This window comes from Anoplolepis gracilipes, chromosome 3 (genome assembly GCF_047496725.1).
Source record: "Anoplolepis gracilipes chromosome 3, ASM4749672v1, whole genome shotgun sequence".
Classification (NCBI taxonomy): Eukaryota; Metazoa; Arthropoda; class Insecta; order Hymenoptera; family Formicidae; genus Anoplolepis; species Anoplolepis gracilipes.
This window is the reverse complement of record NC_132972.1, coordinates 6,855,608-6,874,906: the sequence shown is the minus strand read 5'-3', so window position 1 is coordinate 6,874,906 and position 19,299 is coordinate 6,855,608. Positions and strand designations below refer to the sequence as shown.

The 19,299-nt window shown below is 33.5% G+C and overlaps 1 protein-coding gene across 5 annotated transcripts in view; it reads right to left on the bottom strand.

Moving 5' to 3' along the window:
* Positions 1-5,248: 5,248 nt before the first annotated feature.
* Dscam3 (Down syndrome cell adhesion molecule 3) overlaps positions 5,249-19,299 on the bottom strand; it is a 106,107-nt gene continuing 92,056 nt past the window's right edge. For 2 of the 5 annotated variants that reach the window (XM_072887548.1, XM_072887552.1), the window contains 26 exons: positions 18,770-18,989; positions 17,870-18,110; positions 17,284-17,437; positions 17,066-17,217; positions 16,343-16,612; positions 15,944-16,089; positions 14,988-15,423; positions 14,402-14,695; positions 14,010-14,240; positions 13,781-13,936; positions 13,631-13,701; positions 13,296-13,539; positions 12,962-13,108; positions 12,707-12,868; positions 12,377-12,593; positions 12,208-12,296; positions 11,870-12,049; positions 11,593-11,781; positions 11,332-11,517; positions 10,254-10,701; positions 9,942-10,171; positions 9,692-9,860; positions 9,395-9,558; positions 9,162-9,264; positions 8,143-8,337; positions 5,249-7,672 (listed from right to left, as the gene is read on the bottom strand). In XM_072887548.1, the coding sequence (XP_072743649.1) occupies positions 7,621-7,672; positions 8,143-8,337; positions 9,162-9,264; positions 9,395-9,558; positions 9,692-9,860; positions 9,942-10,171; positions 10,254-10,701; positions 11,332-11,517; positions 11,593-11,781; positions 11,870-12,049; positions 12,208-12,296; positions 12,377-12,593; positions 12,707-12,868; positions 12,962-13,108; positions 13,296-13,539; positions 13,631-13,701; positions 13,781-13,936; positions 14,010-14,240; positions 14,402-14,695; positions 14,988-15,423; positions 15,944-16,089; positions 16,343-16,612; positions 17,066-17,217; positions 17,284-17,437; positions 17,870-18,110; positions 18,770-18,989 (5,146 nt within the window). In that variant the 3' untranslated portion in view covers positions 5,249-7,620. Of the gene's footprint in view, positions 7,673-8,142; positions 8,338-9,152; positions 9,265-9,394; positions 9,559-9,691; positions 9,861-9,941; positions 10,172-10,253; positions 10,702-11,331; positions 11,518-11,592; positions 11,782-11,869; positions 12,050-12,207; positions 12,297-12,376; positions 12,594-12,706; positions 12,869-12,961; positions 13,109-13,295; positions 13,540-13,630; positions 13,702-13,780; positions 13,937-14,009; positions 14,241-14,401; positions 14,696-14,987; positions 15,424-15,943; positions 16,090-16,342; positions 16,613-17,065; positions 17,218-17,283; positions 17,438-17,869; positions 18,111-18,769; positions 18,990-19,299 lie in introns of those variants that run through there. The other 3 variants (XM_072887550.1, XM_072887549.1, XM_072887551.1) reach the window with 3 other exon arrangements.

Here is a 19,299-nt window from a genome sequence, read left to right as displayed (position 1 = left end):
TCATTATTTATTTTTATTTTTATTTTTATTTTTATGTATATCATTTATTATGTATATCATTATTATTTATTTATATCTTCGCCAAAGAAAGTTTACTTATTATATTTGCGCTGATGAAGACTCAAAATAGAGCTCGAAACGTACGTATTTAATTTACATTGTTATTTTCGGGATAGATCGATTTTATGAATATTTTGCGTTTGCAATGATATTTCCGTCAATATTTTTATACCTTATCAATTTGCGATATATTAATGGTTTTTTGACTTTAATTTGTTTTCACATAATATATTGGTCATTACAAAAAAAGTTTCACACCTTAATATTGTTTGAATATAATACATTTTTTTTCGATCTAGCGTTAATTATTTCTGACCAGTAATAATATTTATGGCAAGACGTTGCGCTCGCCAGCCCCGTGTTTACGGCCTCGAGTAAAATTAACTTTTAGCTACTGAATAATTACAGACAGATAATATTTTTCTATCCCATATTCTCTTTCCCTATATTAAAAAAAGATAATGAAATAAAGCTAAAAAAAATGGTCATAAATGTCATATATGTACATTTATAACGTACGTATGTATCACTTTAAAATCTCACAATTGTCGACCCAACTCTTCCATCAGCTTTGAACTTTAGAAAAATCGCGATTTTTATCGATTTTGCGTGTTTGCGCACAAAATTGTCTTCAAAAAATTTCTGGATATTGGAATGTATGATAGAAGGAAGAAACGTACAAATTATAACAAAAGCTCATTTAAATACGACAGCTTATACCAGAAATCCTTACAAAGATTGTTGAGTTCCAAAAAGCAGTTATCGATCCAAAGACTCGTGTAATCTTTCTCGGATTACGCGATGGTGTCTGTAAGATTATACTCTTGGATAAAGACAATTCAGAATTGGAGGCATTTGTCGTTCATTTTAATGATATTTTATCGCCATGTGGACATAGAATACAAGATGTTGATTTTATTCATGGATGCCCTGAACCTACACTATTCTTCATCTATAAAAAGTCTGCAGATATATGTGTGGCAACACATCTATTTAATTTGCGGGAAAAAAAACTTAAAGAAATACGTTGGAATCGGAATGGAAAGGTAAATTCTATAGTAAAAGAAAAACCTTTAATAATTATTCCTGTTCCATCCCCTATTTGTGGGGTTATCTTAATAGGATGGAAGAGTATGAGATTTAAAAGTGATACATACGTACGTTATAAATGTACATATATGATCTGTTTATGACCATTTTTTTAGCTTTATTTCATTATCTTTTTTTAATATAGGGAAAGAGAATATGGGATAGAAAAATATTATCTGTCTGTAATTATTCAGTAGCTAAAAGTTAATTTTACTTGAGGCCGTAAACACGAGGCTGGCGAGCGCAACGTCTTGCTATAAATATATTATTACTGGCCAGAAATAATTAATGCTAGATCGGAAAAGAAATGTATAAATATATAGCGACAACGCACAAAGCAACAGCCGTTATCGCCTGCGCGACAGATAAGTTTCATTAAATTTCATTAAATCGCAAAGCTAATATAGTTTTTTTAACCGGTTCACATATTTTTATTTTATAAGGAAATTTTACCTCAACCAAACACCAAAATATAATAATTGCTAAAGAAAATTATATAGAAATACATATAAATTCAGAGGGTGATCTACGACTTTTGAAAAAAAGTCATATACGTGGAGAAATTGCAATAATGAAACTTTTTAGACCACCGGTAAGGTCATCTCTTATGTTTCATATTTTTTTAAATGTTTTTGTAATGTTACTGATGTAGTTTCTGATTCAAGCTTAGATGCCACCCCAAGGATCTTTGTATCTAAAGCATTAAAAAAAATAATTGATAAGAAGCTCGTTTTAAATAAGCAACTGATTCAAAAATCAGGCGTCAGGATTTACATTATAAATGCAGAGTAAGTACTTAAATTATATAGAATTTTACAGAAATATATATATATATATTTCTACATATATAAATTTCTTAAAATCGGAAAGATAACAATCAAATTGTTTAAAATTTTAACTTGAAGGAAATTTCCAGGTTTTAAAACTTTTCGATTACTTATAGAAATCCGATCTAATGAAAATACATCGGTTTACACCGGCAAATGACCTTTTAAAGCAATTTTCACATGGGAAACAATGTGCAGATATTTTACATAATCTCTTTAAGAAACATATAACCGGATCATTCAAATCGAGCATAGATGAAAGAATTGTACCTGCTGAACTGATGCAAAGTAAATTTATGTTTAGACATTTATTAGATATAACTATATTGTATTATTGTGAGAATAAATTTATACTCACCTTTACTTTTAGCCGAAGAAGCGTTACGCGTGGAAGAAACAGCGAGCAGACTAAACCTTCCTACAGAATTAAGCACATTTAGAAAAGACGCTACGATTACGGCCGATAGTTCTGCTTTAGGCAGTATTGCGAACATTATCCCAATAATGAATTATTATCCCAATGCTTTAGACACTCGTGAAGCATTAGTGATGATCACCATCAGAAACATCATTGCATAGGTATTTCAAAAGCATGCACCGCAAAAAAGTTCAACGACATCGAAACTCAATTCAATATCAATTATTTTCATATGAGATATGAAAACAAAAATTTAAGAAATTATTTGATATTTTATTCTTAACTTTCTCACATCTTAATGTCTCATAAATCTTTTAATTCTCCTTCAATGTGTGTTTCGATATTTCTTTAATATTTTTTAATGTCTTCCAAATTTCTTGACACACACACACACACACACACACACACACACACACACACACACACACACACACACACACACACACACACAGATATATATATATATATATATATATATATATATATTATATATATATCTACTTATTAAATTAAATTATTTGGAAATTAAAAAAGTTTCAACGTTTGTTTTATCCTAAGAATTTTATCAGTTCTTTTTTACGACATTTATGACATTGTTAAGTTCAAATACGAGTTCGATTGACAAAGAATTACTTAATATTTAATGAAAATATTTTTTTTTTACCATTAGGTCAAGAGAAATTTCTGCATCTCTGGTAAGTCACGACATTTTTGCTCAGTTAGAGGTTTTCTGGTGCGACCAGGAATATGTTGAGTTTAATAAGCTTATACCCGACCTACGACGGTCTAAAGATATTACTACAATCTTCCACGTTCTGCTCGGTAAGTATTTCTTTGAATTGTATTCATTGTCGGTTGTTAAAAAAAATGATGATTAATTTTTATATTTTATTTTTTCTTATATACCAATGCTTAATATTAAGATAATCGCACGCGATTATAAATATGTTAATGAAGCATCTTCATCATAGAGCTATATGTATATCAAGAATAAAAACTGGCACTTTACGGATTAAAAATATAATAAGAACGACTAAATTACGCAATATTGCGATTAATATATATAAACAATTACACTGTGTATATATATGATTGAAACAAATTAGAAAATTGTTTATTTAAGATAATTGTTTACATAAATTGATTTTAATTGCACGCAATTTATGTAAAGATTATTTTTAATAAGTGAATTTGTTCGTATTTCTAATGTTTAGTGAAGAAAACAAATGTGAAATATTATATTTTTTTAATTAATTTTAATGATTTTTCTTAATATTCATAGAACTACATGCAAAACAAAAGATTATTTTGGTGCAAAACAATTGCCACGACACTCTATGGATTAAGAAATACAATGAGTACAATTAATTTATATATATATATATATATATATATATATATATATATATATATATGATCAAAATAATACTAGCTAATTGTTTATATAATTAGCATAATTGTTTACTTAAATCAATGTTATTTGTATGCAATTTTATATAAGGAGTTTAATAAGTGAATTTTTCCTTATTTTTAATATTTTATGAAGAAAACAAATGTGAAATATTATTCATTTTCAACTTCAATTCTTCAGATTCTTCTTAATATTATCATTATCATTACTATTATTTAACAAAATATTTCAATCATAAGGAAGACTTTAATGTTTCAATTAAATGAAAGAAGATTAGTATGACATACAGACACATTTTCGTCACATATATTATGATTTAAGTTATAAATATCATTGTATTTTCATCACGTTATCATAATTTATATTTACAAATATGTATAAGTATTTAACTAAAATGTGTCATATTTTACTATATTGATTTGATTGCTAGTACATGTACGGATTTTAATACTCTTTCGACATGGTAGTTTTGCTTATTAAGCTTATTTAATTGTTTTTTTGTTAAATTTATTTTTAATAAGTAACATTTTGGTTTAGGAATAGTACACACATATGTAGATTTTAATACTCGTTCGACATAATAGTTTTGCATTAAGCTTATTTTTAATAAGTAACTTTTTTTCTTATTTCTAATATTCAAGAGAGAAGAAGAACGTGATTAACAATATGTTTTTATATTTTATATTATTTATTTATAGTATAATATTTTTTGTATTAGTAATTCAATGTGTCACAAATCGTTATTATTTAATAATAATCTGCATCATATTACTTTCCTTTATAAAAGATTACAATACGTTGACAAATACTATAATTTGATTACTGAAAATTTAATACTATTGTAGTTAAAATTTAAAATAATAAATGGATTTGTGTTTGATTATTTTATTTTGTATTAGTTTGACCCAATTAATTATTAAATTTTGATTTAAAAATTACTTACAAAAGTCTAAAATTATCTTTATTAGATCTCTCAGAATTTTTAGTACAGATAATACATTTTTTTTAAACATATACATCAAAATTTATTTTTATGATGACTTTTCTAATGACAGAATTTTGATTAAATTATGTCCAATTCAGAGTTAATTGTAAAATTAAGGTTAATTAAAATTTAAATAATTTTATTATTTTTATATAAGACATTTTTAAAAAATATATATATTTGTTGACTTAAAAAAGTTAAAAAAATAGTTTAATTATATCTGTTGTTTTGTTTAAAATATTTATTTAAAAAATTTTAGTAAATCATAATTTATATAGAATAAAGAAATGATAAAGCACTCCTTTTATATGGATAAATATTTCATGCTTTAGCTACATTTTTATACTTATTTCAATTTTGAATCTATATAGATTAATATAAAATTGAATGTGTTAGAGAAGGAAACTATATACTACTCAAATATTAATTTTATGAAATCATTGATATGTATTAAACTTTTAAGACATTGTGTATCGTATTTTTTTTTTATTTCTTTTCTCGGTAGGTGTATACATATTTCTTAGTAGATCGTTCCTTTTGCGTATACAAATTTCAGAATTGTTAAAATGGCTTTATTTTACTAAATTTCTTCGTCAAATATCATTTTTATTTTGTTCCGCATTTCTTTTTTTTATTTTAGTTATTCGAATGGACAGTCTTGGTTTTACAGTTCTATTTGCACGATGGAGTAAACATTTACATATACGTTTTCGTTTTTCCAAAATGATCTATTTTATATTTATCCAAATTCAACGGACAGTCTTGTTTTTATGATTGCGCGATTGAGGCGATGAAATGAAACATGCACGTATTCTCTCTTCCTCCAAAAATTATTCGTTCTAATTACTCAAACGGAGTCATATTCTGTCATAAATGAATTACAAAGAATTGACAATTCTTAAATAGTTTTCTTAATTTCAGAAATTAGAAATCCAATTCTACAGAATAAATTTTTCTGTCAATTCTTTTCAATTCATCTATTTCTCCTTGTAAGATAATATATTAGGATATCGACACTGTAATGTGCTGGCACATATCTTTGTCCTTCAAAATAAGCGCGCAGTCGTGCTTTAATAATTTCAAAAAATCACATTCTGATCATGTCATTTATGTATATACAATATATTGCAGCTACGCGATAACACGTTATAAAGTAATAAGGGACATTGTATCATAAATTTTCATAAAGTTTCTAAGAGACTTATCCATATTCGTATAATGCCTTAATAAAAACAGCCGACTAGATAATTTTATATAAGCAAGTCTTTATCTCTCATTATTAAAAAAAAAAAAAAAAAAAAAAAAAAAGTGGGGGAAAAAAGAAAATGGAAAAAGATCGTCGCGCGCGTTATGCATGTCTCCGTTTTTGGCGTGATGAAAAGTGTCGCTTGGTCCGAACGACTAACCGTTTACTTTCTTTGGCAGAATTCAATGTAAGCGTACTCGGTTCACGTTAATCTCATTGTTCAGTCTCATGTTACGGAAGAGATCTTCGAGATGAAAACGAGACGTTGAATTTTCGGCGAGAAGACGTGATCTTATCGAGATCGCGCTATGCTATGCTATACGATCTTATCGATTCTGTCTGCAAATAGATACTACGATTCTTTTGCGTACGCATGATATTTCATAATCGCTAGCGTATTTTACGATCACATCGATAAAAGTGCCGTTTCGTGAAGAGCGTTTATTTACATAGTTAAGGCGCTAATCGCTTATTCGAATGATCGATTCGTAAATACTATTTAATATAGCGCACAAATACGTTCAATTAGGATAGAAAGGAACACATTCCTGTCTTCCTTTGCTCTCCCAAGTTTTTTTTTTTTTTACAACGTTCTTAAATACTAAGCTAGAATTGGCACTATTTGAAACATTGTTCGTGGAAAGTCGATTTTAAAATCAGATTAATCGAATCTTATCGCGTACTTTTAAAATTACTCCAAATTGAAAAGAATTAAAAAATTTAAAAAACAATATTCGTTATTTTTTAAATTTAGAATTTAATTCAACACAATAAATGCCTGGCCATTTCCTTTTAATTAATTGACCTATTTTTTTATTTGGGCTAATATGTAACGCTGCGAAGACGTTGCAACATTTTTAAAATTTTTTAAATTGTAATACTCTCATTCCTGACAATCGGTGATTCTTATACATTCGTACATCGAATGGCTCGTTAATAAGTATAAATCGCATTAATAAAGCGGAGGTACTCGTATGGAAGTTGGCGTTCACCCTGTATATCAATATAGTTGGTCGTCGCGAAAGTAATGGATCGATCAATTACACTTTTTTTTTTTTATCGTGTAATCACGTTTCGTAAGATAATACAATCGTAATTCGGTAATATAGAAAGAATAGAAAGCTCGTAATTCGGTGATAGAAAATGCTATCAAAAACGTATATAGTAATCAGTGAATGTTTGTTTTTTCCGTTGTTTCTCGATTAATTGTATATTGCCGATGAAATTTGATGTTTTCCTTAGGATTCTCGGCGTGATGTCGTATGTGGTACATACAGGGTTACGTGTGTACAAAGGCCTTGTTTTATATATTAACGGCAGTATTTTTTTTTGGTGCAACGCAGATGTAGTTGAGACATCTCTTCGATGGGAAGACCTGAGAGTCTCTTCTGTCATTCTTTCTCTCTCACTTGTTCTCCACTTCATCAATTAAATTGTCTCTGACATATATTAAACTCTACCATTCCTTTTAAGATTTCGAAAAATTTCCGTCAACGACGACAGTTGCAAGAGATTTGCGATCTCTTTTTCTAAATAACATTAAATCGTCCGGCGAAGATACCAAGTCGAACCAGCGAATCTCGATCATACGTGTATAGTGAATTCTTGTCTTTCTTGTTCCTTCCTTTGTTGATATCTGTAACAGACAACGCGCATCTGTTCTCAACACTATATAATTATATAATGTAATTCTGTATTCTTGCAATATTTATTTTTCTTTCTCAAGCGTTTGATATTTTGCAACCAAAAACAATAATCGATAAAAGAGTAATTTTTCGTAGATGGATTAGAATGTCTTGTGAATATTTCAACTTTTGTTTCTTGACTAATAATCAAAATTAAATATCTTTGAGATAATTAAAAGTCAAGGTGAAAAATCATTATTTTATTGAGAGAACTATTGCTGCATAAAAAAAACAGCTATCAATATTTAAACGATTGTGCCTTCTTGTTTCATTTTTATTAATGTACAGCGACGGTGCATGCCAGAGCATTAGAACACCCTGCTTATATAGATAAACAAGCTTGCAATGTTTGGGGATTCTCTCACTAATCTCAACTAATTGATACTTAATATGCTTGGTTTACGAAGACTCGTGTTGATACCTAGCGAGCATAGATTCAACGGCCTCGATCGGGAGTCTGCCCAAACTGCCGCCGTGACGAGTTCCAGTTGACAGACCTTGCCATTCACGATCGCGTTCACGATCACGATCACGATCACGGTCGCACTCCACGTCGCTCAATTCACGGCTGTCACTGAACCCGCTTGGCGGCAATAGCGTCATATCCTCTACCGAACTGTCGAATAGATAAAAGAATACATTTACCAGGTCAAATGGGAAGTTGTTTAAAAAAACTGTGAAATACCTTCGTCTGAATAAAAAAATTGATAAAACGCAGATTTGATTTTAATCTGATTTATACAATTTCATATAGAAATATTTCTTTGTTAAATGATATGATGTTTTAAAATGTTTATTAATTAATTATTTCATTATCAGAAATATCTCTGATTATACATTTTATATATGTATACATGTACGTGGATAATTTTCCACCCATCATATATAAAGATTCAATTGAGTTCTGGTGATAATAGAAATCATCGCACAACTATTTTCTTATATGTATATAGCGCATATATATATATATATATATATATATATATATATATCAATTAAAGTCATTTAAAGTCAATATATATATATATTAGAATATCTGATATATTCATTTTTAAAATTATAAGTTATTAAAGTCGCTAGTATTTAATTATAAACAACGGATTAATTAAAAACGACCTGACTAGCCAAAATTATTTAATTTATTTACACATTTTGGCTAGTCAGGTCGTTTTTAATTAACCCGTTGTTTATATTCATTTTTCTCATCATATAAAATATGAGATTGAATAAAGCGCAATGATACGAATTTAATGTCCATCTTCGAAATTTCTTCCAATAATAGTGATGATATAAATATTATTGTGTTTCGTAAAGAAATTTTTAATTAGATCGAATGATTCGCATTGTTGCGCCTCTTTCTCGCGTCGATGTGAAACCGATGAGACCAATATCGAAAAGTCAAAACTGAGTGCTATGTGGAAACAAACAAACCTTGGCTACCTGCGAGTAGACCGGCTCGGTTGTCGGCTTCGTCGTCTCGCGAGTGAGGGCGAGCCTTCGTTGTTAGATTCCGTACTCGATTCCACACCTCGCGAAAATACATCTGTAAAGAATCATGAATATTATGATTTATCCATTAGTATGATCGGCTTTTTCTCTACATAAATTATTTTTAAATATTAATTTATATCAATCTATCAAGAATATATCAAGAATATATAAATATATATCACCTCTACAAGGCTTTACTGGCACCCTATAACTAGGCCCGGCGCATTCGCCACAAGGACTTCCGGATGTATCGCTGCCGGATCCTTGTCGACTTGATCGTAGTTTGCTTTCGGCTTCCGCAATGCTCGGAAAGTAACGTTGTTTGTGCCACCTTGGTGTTTTTGACCTGCGCGTGAAAGAACACCAGAAAGAGGAAGAGAAGGGGAGAAAAATAAAACGCGTAAAAGCGAAATGAGAATTAGTTTTACGAAGAGTCGACAAGCTATAAGGAGCGACACTTTCTGGGAGAAGCCAATTACCTTTCAAACTCCACGCTAGATCTCTCGTAATCGATAGTGTTGATATCCTCGTTCTCCAAATGACCAAACGTCTTAAACTGCATCGTATAATCGAGCGTTGCCGTTGTTACCGAACGATTCTCTCTTCCGGGAACGCTAAACGTAGCGTACGGACTTATCTCGTACATTTCTGCAAAGTATAGGGCATCGAGGGCATTTAGAAACTGCGTTCAGAAAATGAATAATTCATCTATAGATAGACCAGATATACCAGATCCATGATCGGTGGATTTATGATTTTCTTGCTTTACGGGCGAACTAGTGTAAACCTGATGGTTACGTCTGTTGTCACGTTCAGCCGTCGATTTGAGTTGCACAGTCGACATACAGCTGGACAAGTGATGGTGCTGTTGTTGATGTTGTTGTTGTTGTTGAACTATTCCCAATCCTGTCTGTTGTTGTTGCTGCTGACTAGGTAATATTTCACCCAAATAGTTTGCTCTATCAAAGAAGTAATTAATGAAAACTGACTGATTAATAATGCTGACGTAAAATAAAATTACTCGAAAGGATTATGCTTTACCTGCCGCTACGTTTAAGCATGACATATCCCAAAATAACTGCAGAAACGACCAAAACGATTGCGCAAATGAGCGGAACAACGACATATAAAACTTTGTGATTGGGTACAGTTTTCCTGATCTCGTCCTCCATTATCAAATCATTAGGAGGACCAATACTGACTCCGCTCAACGTAGTCGTGGCGAATTCCATTTGTGTCTGAGTCGAGCCAGCATCGTTGTGCGCTGTTAAACGTAAACTGTACCACGATGCTGTCTTTAGATCACGAATTACGAGATTCTCGGTCGCTCTGCTGGCCACTAAAATCCAAGGTTCCGTGTTGATTCGCCTGCGATATTCCACGGTGTAGTGCTGAATAGGACATCCTCCGTTAGGCCAAGATAATAAATTTAGTTTCACTGATGTGCCATTTGCCGAGATAATATCTCTTTCCTTAGGTAATAGAGGCGCTGGAATGTAAATTGAGAGATGTGTTTAAAATGCTGCTACATTTTTTAACAGTTATATTATATTGATCGAAACGTTAAGTGAATCAAAATTATATTTCCGATTCAATAATATATATTTTATTAATTTAATTTTTTATTAATATTTTTTAAATTTAATATTATATTCTTAAATTCACAAAAAACTAATAAAAGCCAAACGTGAATAGTAGTACGTCTTTTAGTTTCAATTTATTTTTCATTGAAATTGAGCACAAGACACACATTTTTCTTGCTAAGATATCAATTAAATAATTTTAATTCCATTTTCTAAGAGTAGTCGTTTGAGGAAAGGCTCGAGATCGATTTCTGTTTCAACGACTTTATTCTATTTTTCTTCTTTCTCATTTTGAGAGATTTGTTATAATAAAAATCTCGAATTAGGAGATGATTTAATTACTTGGTACCGAGTCAAGAAAAATTTGTGCAAAATTAATCAACGAAGAATTAATTTTCCTTGAAGCTGACGCATTATCATCCGCGTCTGGTTCTTACTCTCTAGCCCTGTGAAATTTAAATTTGTGTTTTACTTTCACAGCTCTACTAATTTTTTAATTATTAATTTATTTTATTCTTGCAAAATATTTTATTCACCGGTGCCTTTCGTTGTTGCGCTGATTAACGGACTTGGATCGCCGGTATCGACGCGATTATGTGCCGTTAAATGCGCTAAATAGGAAGAACCACATTTTAATCCAGAGAGTACAAACTCCGTTTGCTCGGGAGATAAAGCGATTTCTTCCCAGCCACCTTGATCCCTCTTATAACTTAACACATATCCTGATAAAATAGAATCAGTATACTAGATTTATACACATATATGATTCGTTATTAGTTATTTTTCTAAATTATCACCTTGTATAGTAGCACCACCGTTGTCAGGATGATTCCAGCGGAACCTGATACTATTGGCTGTCGTATATTGTAATTCCAACAACGGTGCTTTTGGTGGCATCACCACGATTAGTGAATACGTGATGGAATCGTCACCGAATAAATTACTAGCCGAGCAAGTGTAATTTCCCGTTACTGATTGTTCCAATCCTGAAAAATACGACCAAGAAATTTTTACAATAGTTTACAGAGTTCTTCATTTTAGCCAGGTTAAATCTGTAAGAAATGAAATATTTACCGCGTATATTGAGATGTCCGTCGAGTGTAAGTTCGTAATGTCTACCGGTGGTAATTTGACCATTTCTGTACGTCCAGATAGGTCGCGGCGTAGGGTTTCCCACCACCAAACACGATAGCGTAACCGATGATTTTACTGCTCTTCTTAATACTTGCGAGAACGATGCCACTCTAGCGGGAGCTACGGAATGAGTGTCCTATGCTTTTATACGATGGAACAATTTTATTGTATGAGAACCGGTATATTCGACAAAATATAAAGCATGCAAAATATAAGTTAAACAACTAATTCTAAAAGTTCTCATTTAGCTTTCACGAACACGTGATTTCGACAAGCACCTCTGGTATTCGTTGTTTGCGTAACTATGGTAGTTCGTTCGCCTTCTCCGAGACCGGTCGTTGCTGACACCCAGAATTCATATGATTGTCTAAAATTAACAATCGATTTAGAAAAAAAAATCACAATAGCCAGAGAGATGTGTATTGAAGTATTTGTGTGCGTACGTACCTTTCCACTAGATCCCGTAATTCCATTGTAAGAGTATCCGTGGGCGATAATGGTGGGTCGTGCATCGTGTGCGCATTGTGATTATTAGAACCTGCTTCTCTGCTATATACAGTGTATTTTGAAACATTTCCGTTAGGCTGCAACGGTGGCAACCAAGAAACAAGTATGCTTTCCGCCGTTAACGCCAGCGCTTTGATACCAGCAGGTGGACCTGGAACTGTAAAAAAAAAAAAAAAAAAAAAAAAAAAACACAGAATCGTTTATTTTCACTGTACAAGATAATTGTTTTTCATAAAATTTTTTAAAATAAAATAAAATTAAATAACTCACCATCCTCTTCTGTCATGCAGAAAATCGGTGGACTCAGCGCTCCGTCACCTGCACCCGTGTAAGCTAACACCTTGATGGAATAATTCGTGTACTTGTATAGCGTGTGTAAATAAGTCTCCATACTGGAAGTTCTTTTTACTTCACCCACCGTTGAGATATCCACTGCGATAGAAAAAATAAATTAAACACGATTATCTCACGAAATTAATTTCTTATAAATGCAAGAAATTATCAGTATTCCGACAAGCGACTCACTGTTATCAGTAGGAACCGGCCTATAATAAACTTTGTATCCTTGGATAATTCCGCCGTGCTGATGAGGTGGCGGCGCATTCCAGGCTACTTTGACACTTTGAGAGGACAATGGAACGCATGTCACTTGAGTCGGTGGCGTTTCTGGCACTGTAAAACAAATTTAAATGATTATGAAATTAAATATATTAATATATACATTTGAACATACTTGAACAGAACACACACACACACACACACACACACACACACACACACACACACACACACATATACGCGCGCGCGCACAATTTTTATAGATGTAATTTCGTTTGTCTTGTCCTTCTTGAACCCATACCTCCTTCTTGAGTAGTGCCCACGATAGGAACGCTAGCTGGTCCACTGGCTATGCTATTGAAGGCTCTGATCGAAATGTCATATTTTGTAAATTTTCTCAGACCGGTAAGCTGCACCTTTGTAGTCGCCCAACCATTCACGGTCAGACTTTTACTTTGATTCACACCCGAGGTCGACGACGAATGTTCTGACCACGTTACTATATATCCCAGCAGATCTCCATTACATGATTCTTTCGGAGGCGGCTGGAAAAATAAATTACAACATAATTATATAATTTGATGGAGCACGATTAAAAAAGTTTGTAAATCATCTGTGAATCGACGGCATACTTACTTGCCAACTGACCATGAGTTCTCCGGGTCCGGCGGATTGCACTTTGATATTTTGCGGCGATTCTGTGGGTGCTGTTATACAAAGAGTAATGGTTATACGATATGATAGACTTTGAGTTATGTAATCGCATTGTCATACGAGGCGTTTTACCTTCCTCCTGGGTCTTTGCTACAACAGGCTCCGTGGGTCCACTCGCGTCGATAGAATTTATAGCAAATATCCTGAAGGTATAGGTGACAGCCGGATGAAGACCACCGATTAGCGCTACCTCTTGATCATCGCCGGTAGTTTCGAATGGAGATAAGCCTAGCAGAATTGATGTGAGTTATACGGATAAGCGAATAATACCGTGATATCGATCGAAGTATGTGGGACGAACCATTTTGAGTTGGATGTATAGAATTACCGCTATTGGAGCTTCCTGGCGTGTACGTGACGTTGTGCGTTTTAACGGGATTCCAATCGTCGGTCATTCCGTGGCTCAGAGAGCGATATTGTATCACGTAATTTCTTATAGGGCTATTTCCGTCGAAGGCCCGCTTCCATAATAGCCGTATCGATCGAGAACCGATCTCTATTACTTCGAGTCCGGCTGGAGGATCCGGTCTCTCTAAAGAAAAGAAAAAAAAAATATATATATATATATATAAAGCAAAATCTCTTTTCTTATCGACCCCAATGTCATTAGAATGAAATTAATTAATTATTGATAAAAATTGACACAAGTTTAGAAAATAAAGAAATTGAGAATTATTCAATGTGCATTTTCACCTTGGACCGCTAAATAAATCAAATGTTCGCTTCTTCCATAAGCGTTATCAGCGGTGCAGCGATAAACTCCGGAATCTTGTCGATCGCTATTCGCGATCGATAATTGAGACTTTAGGCCATTGTCAGTCTTTATTTGGCCGATGCTTAATCTATGATTGCTCATGTCCAATCGATCACTATTGTGCATCCATTGTACCTCTATAGGATTATCACCGATTACAGTGCAGTCGATCGTCACGGATTCTCCACGACGAATCGTAACATTTTTACTCTGAAACTCGAACCTCGCTGGTTCTACGAAAATACAAATCAATTTCAGATCTTTGTTGCGACTCTTTTTCCTGATATTATCAGTAAATTATTCATTTTATTTTTCAAATATAATGTTGCTATTAACAACAGAAATAGATCCCTTGACATTTTGATTATTTGAAAAAAAAAAAAAAAAAAGAAACTGTCATTTTATATAATGAAAAATTTCTCGGACATATATTCAAAAGTTTTAAAAATGTTGTCACGTGTGTATTAAATCTCCATCGTTATATAATTTAGTTTATATTTTATAATAGTAAATTTACATTCTTACCATGCACCGACACGTATATCACTTTGCTTAATCCCGATCCGATGGCATTGTTAGCTCGACAGAGATAGTAACCCTCATCCTGTGGACCAGCTGAAGCCGTCCACAAAGACCCATTAGGCAATATCGTGAGTCTACCGTCAGAACCATCGACCAACGGTTGATAGTCGTTGGACGTTCTGCCCTTGGCACGGAGCCATGTAATACGCGGCGGTGGAAAACCCTTGGCCTCGCAATGGACATTCAGTGGGTTGCCCAGAAGGGTCGCCACGTCTTGCGGTTCAAATATCCATTGGGGTGGTACTTTTACTAAAAGTTCCGCCGTATGGTTGACCTTGGCGGCGCTATTTGTAGCCACGCAGGTGTACTTGCCGCTGTGTCGCGATGACAATTCCTTGAAGACGAGTATGCTGAAGAACTCGGCGCCTCGCTCTTCGATCTGCAGGGACGCGCGTTCGGCATTAGAGGCAGAATTTATGTGAAACAGCAAGTATTATTTGATATGGTATTATTTTGATTAAAAAAGTAATATTTTATGAAATTATTAAATTTTATTAAAAGTGCATAATTCCGGAATTTAAAAGAAAAAAATGAAAAACTAAAGTCTTCTCTTTCTGCATATTGCAAGGTATAAATTTTGATATAAAATTCTCTTTTATATATACTACAAATTTAATCTTACTAGATTCACATTTGTTTAAAGAGCGGATTATTCACGGAGGATGAGTCCTATATCTCTCATAGGACTTTATTACTAGGGAATACGTAATTTCAAGAGAAGAAATACGTCGAAAACACATGTAGAAAGATTATAGAAAATTGTTTTTGTAGATAAAATATATGCATAGTTTTAAATGAAAAATTCTGTTTGCTTTTATACGAAGAGACATATAAAATATGAGAGAAATTATCGAACTCTTTTCGTACAAACTTGGCGTAATGAAATAAAATATGCTTACGCGAAGGGAAGAAGGTAATGGCTCGCCGTCTTTTAACCAGGAAATGTATATTGGAAGATCGCCCGATGTCACGCTGCACGTCACTTGAGCACGACTGCCTTCTTGCGAATTCGCGGGGAAGTTGAAGGGACTCATTACTGGAGGACCTGCAAAATGCGCACAGGCAGAAACGTTACATATATCGTCATTTTTCTTTCATAACTTTACATTTTTTCACAAATATATCAATAGATCGTTGAGAACTGTTACCATACATTCTGTGAAAAATATGTTGTCTTTAAAGGAGCGCGATTCAATGTTCTCGAAAGTAGGTACATAAATCTCTAAATCTCCCATTCATCTAATTAGCTATATCGTTTAACTCGATGTCACTATATTTACTCGTTCGTTTTCACTTACTATTCACAGTTAATAGTATATCTCTATTGGCAGTTTCTCCGGAACTTGCTCGGACTATACACGTGTAGGTACCGGCATCGTTCGGATCTACCGTGAGGATTGTAAGGTGACCCTCACTGTCGACCCGCTGCCTGATGTCAAAAGGCAACTCGGCATTATTTCGAGTCCACCCGACCGATGTGATAGGATATCCTGAGTAAGGACACGCTATTGTGATGTCGACACCGGCGATGGCGCGAACCGGACCGATCGATCGGATGTATGGCGGTCCTAAAAATGGTTTCTTATTATAGAACTCTGTTGAATTGAACTCGCTTCCACGAGCTAATCAATTCTGCCGCTTATTCGGGGCTTTTCTTTGTCAGTAAGCTATATAAACGATAAAACTATTCTTAATAATATATAATTTCTCTATAAATATATAACTTTAATAGTCTATAAGGATCTATAATTTTTTAATGATCTATAAGAAAAATAAAATAATAATTTTAATAACTTTAATAAAAAATAAATAAAAAAAAGAATAATCTATATAATAAGTCTAAAAGAAATCAGTGTATTTGATTCAATACAGGAGTGATGTCAATTTAACGAAAACACGCAAGTTTCCTCGATGAAATTTTTCTTTTCTTGCTTTCATATTTATTTTATTTCATGTACTTATATATTTATGTATTATTTAATATAAAATTATTATCTGCGTATATAACATGTGTATCGTACCGTAAATGTTCAATCTAGCTTTGTGCTCGACAGTCGCCAGCGTATTGGACGCTACACAAGCGTATAGACCGCCATCCTCAGTTCCCGCGGATGAAATGTTTAAGTGACTGATCACGTCACCGGATTGATCCACATATTGGCCTATCGCGTATCTGTGCGTATTAATTCCCGATTAGAATATAACGCGTCAATAGTAGAATAGACGGTGGACGATTTACCTGTGTCCGGTCGCAATCTGACTCAATGGTTCACCGTCGAGTAACCACGTAAAGGATGGCGTAGGTGAACCGGTAGCGGAACATCGCAGGGAGACTGGTGGTCCCGGTCGTAGCGCTTGCTCGATAAATGTGTACTGCAGTTCCGGAACCGTGTCTAGAAAAAGTTTTTCTTACAGATATTCCAAGGCAAGGACGGATCGGAATTAGATAGACTATTTTGTTTTTCCAAAATTATTTTAAACGGATAAAAATCGATACGATAAGCATCAATAAAGGTATGTTAAACGTATATTTTAAGTATACTTATAAAGAGAGAGCAAAACGAGATCAAATGAAAAAGGGCTGGATATAATAATTAATTAAAAACTGATCTCCGAGCTTTAGTTTGTCAAAGAGAGAGAGAGAGAGAGAGAGAGAAAGACTATTTTGTTTTGCCCGAGAAAAAAGTTATTTTGGATAAAAAAAATAACGAAAAAATCAGTATGATAAGCATGAATATTAGAGTAAAATTTGAAAGGTAGAGAGATGGAAACACGGGAGCAAATGAGAGAGCGGGATATAAGGGGTATTAAAAACGTTCGCTGACCTCCCAGCTTTAGTTCGGCGGTGGCCTGAGCATTTTCCTTGTCGCTTCGCACCAAACACTGATACATCCCTTTGTCCCTGCGACCAACGGAGCCTATCACGAGCACCAAGGGAGCCAACAATCTGATCCTCGTGTCCTGCGCGGTCAATACTGGCACACCGTCGTGTAGCCACTCAACGCTCTCGACCGGATATCCCTCGACCGTGCAGTTCATCGTGGCAGTCTCGCCGGAATTAACGACCTGCGAATGACGATGAGCGCATCTATCTCATAGTCAGATCACCTATTCGCCTAGTTTATCTACAATGCAACACGCGATTCTTGATAAGGGATAATTTTAAAAACCGCTGCGCTATCTCTTGTGGCCTTTAGTATTTATACCTTTTCAGTTACATTGTATTTAGCATGCAATTTTTGACATATCCTTTCTGATGAATTTGTCGAATAGTAGAATTATTCAACCATATCACTTTACGATATAAATAGTAATTTTATATTATTGATATTATCATTAATTAATTATTGCAAATAAAACTGTAGCTTACATAATCAAATAAATTATTTAGCTTAACCTAGTTTTACATTTACCACAATTAAATTCGAATACTATGATTTGTAAGTGAATTTAATATCTGATTGGTGAGCTTATCGTTGATGAACGATTCGTTAAATGATAATATTTAACTAGCACGATAGAAGGTTAATAATTTTTCAAAATTTAAAAAAACTTTCTTCCTTAAACTTGATTTTTAAATTTCAAAGAAAATCTTTCTTTCATATACAAGGAACTTGTTCTGCCTTTGTATTCGTCGTTAAAGAATTTTATTCTGCTAATGGAAAACTTGAAGAATTTGAGAGAAAAATATCCATCCGTAGATCGAATTACGTTTATTCCCCTACCTGTACACGGGGCTGAATCCGAGCATTTAGCTTTGAAGTGACCGACAAGTGCGTCTCCGCTCGTTGCTCGCCAAGTTGATTGCTGGCTCGGCAAACGTATCTTCCAGCATCCTGCGCGTCTACACGACGAATTTGCATTAAATCACCCCAAAGCTGGATACGACCGAACGACTCGACCGGTATCGAGTGGCCTGCGACAAGACATTCGGATGTATCTGTCCTGTAACGATCATGTCTGCGAAGTTACTTCGATAATTGTACTTGGAGTACTAGATTAGATTCACATCGAACATTGAACCCCGGATAGCATTCCACGTGTGGAAAGAGAGATGCTTCCGATTAAAGAGGAAGCAGGTACAGATTCTATAACCAGTTTGATGAAATGCATCTATTATCAATGACGGTTATTAATATAATGGTACACCTATCTCGAGTACATGGCGTCTTTTTACTCTTTTTTGTTTTTTTTTTTCGCGATGTAATATAAATATACATTGCACGACGACACCTTTAAAGGTATAGCGTAATAC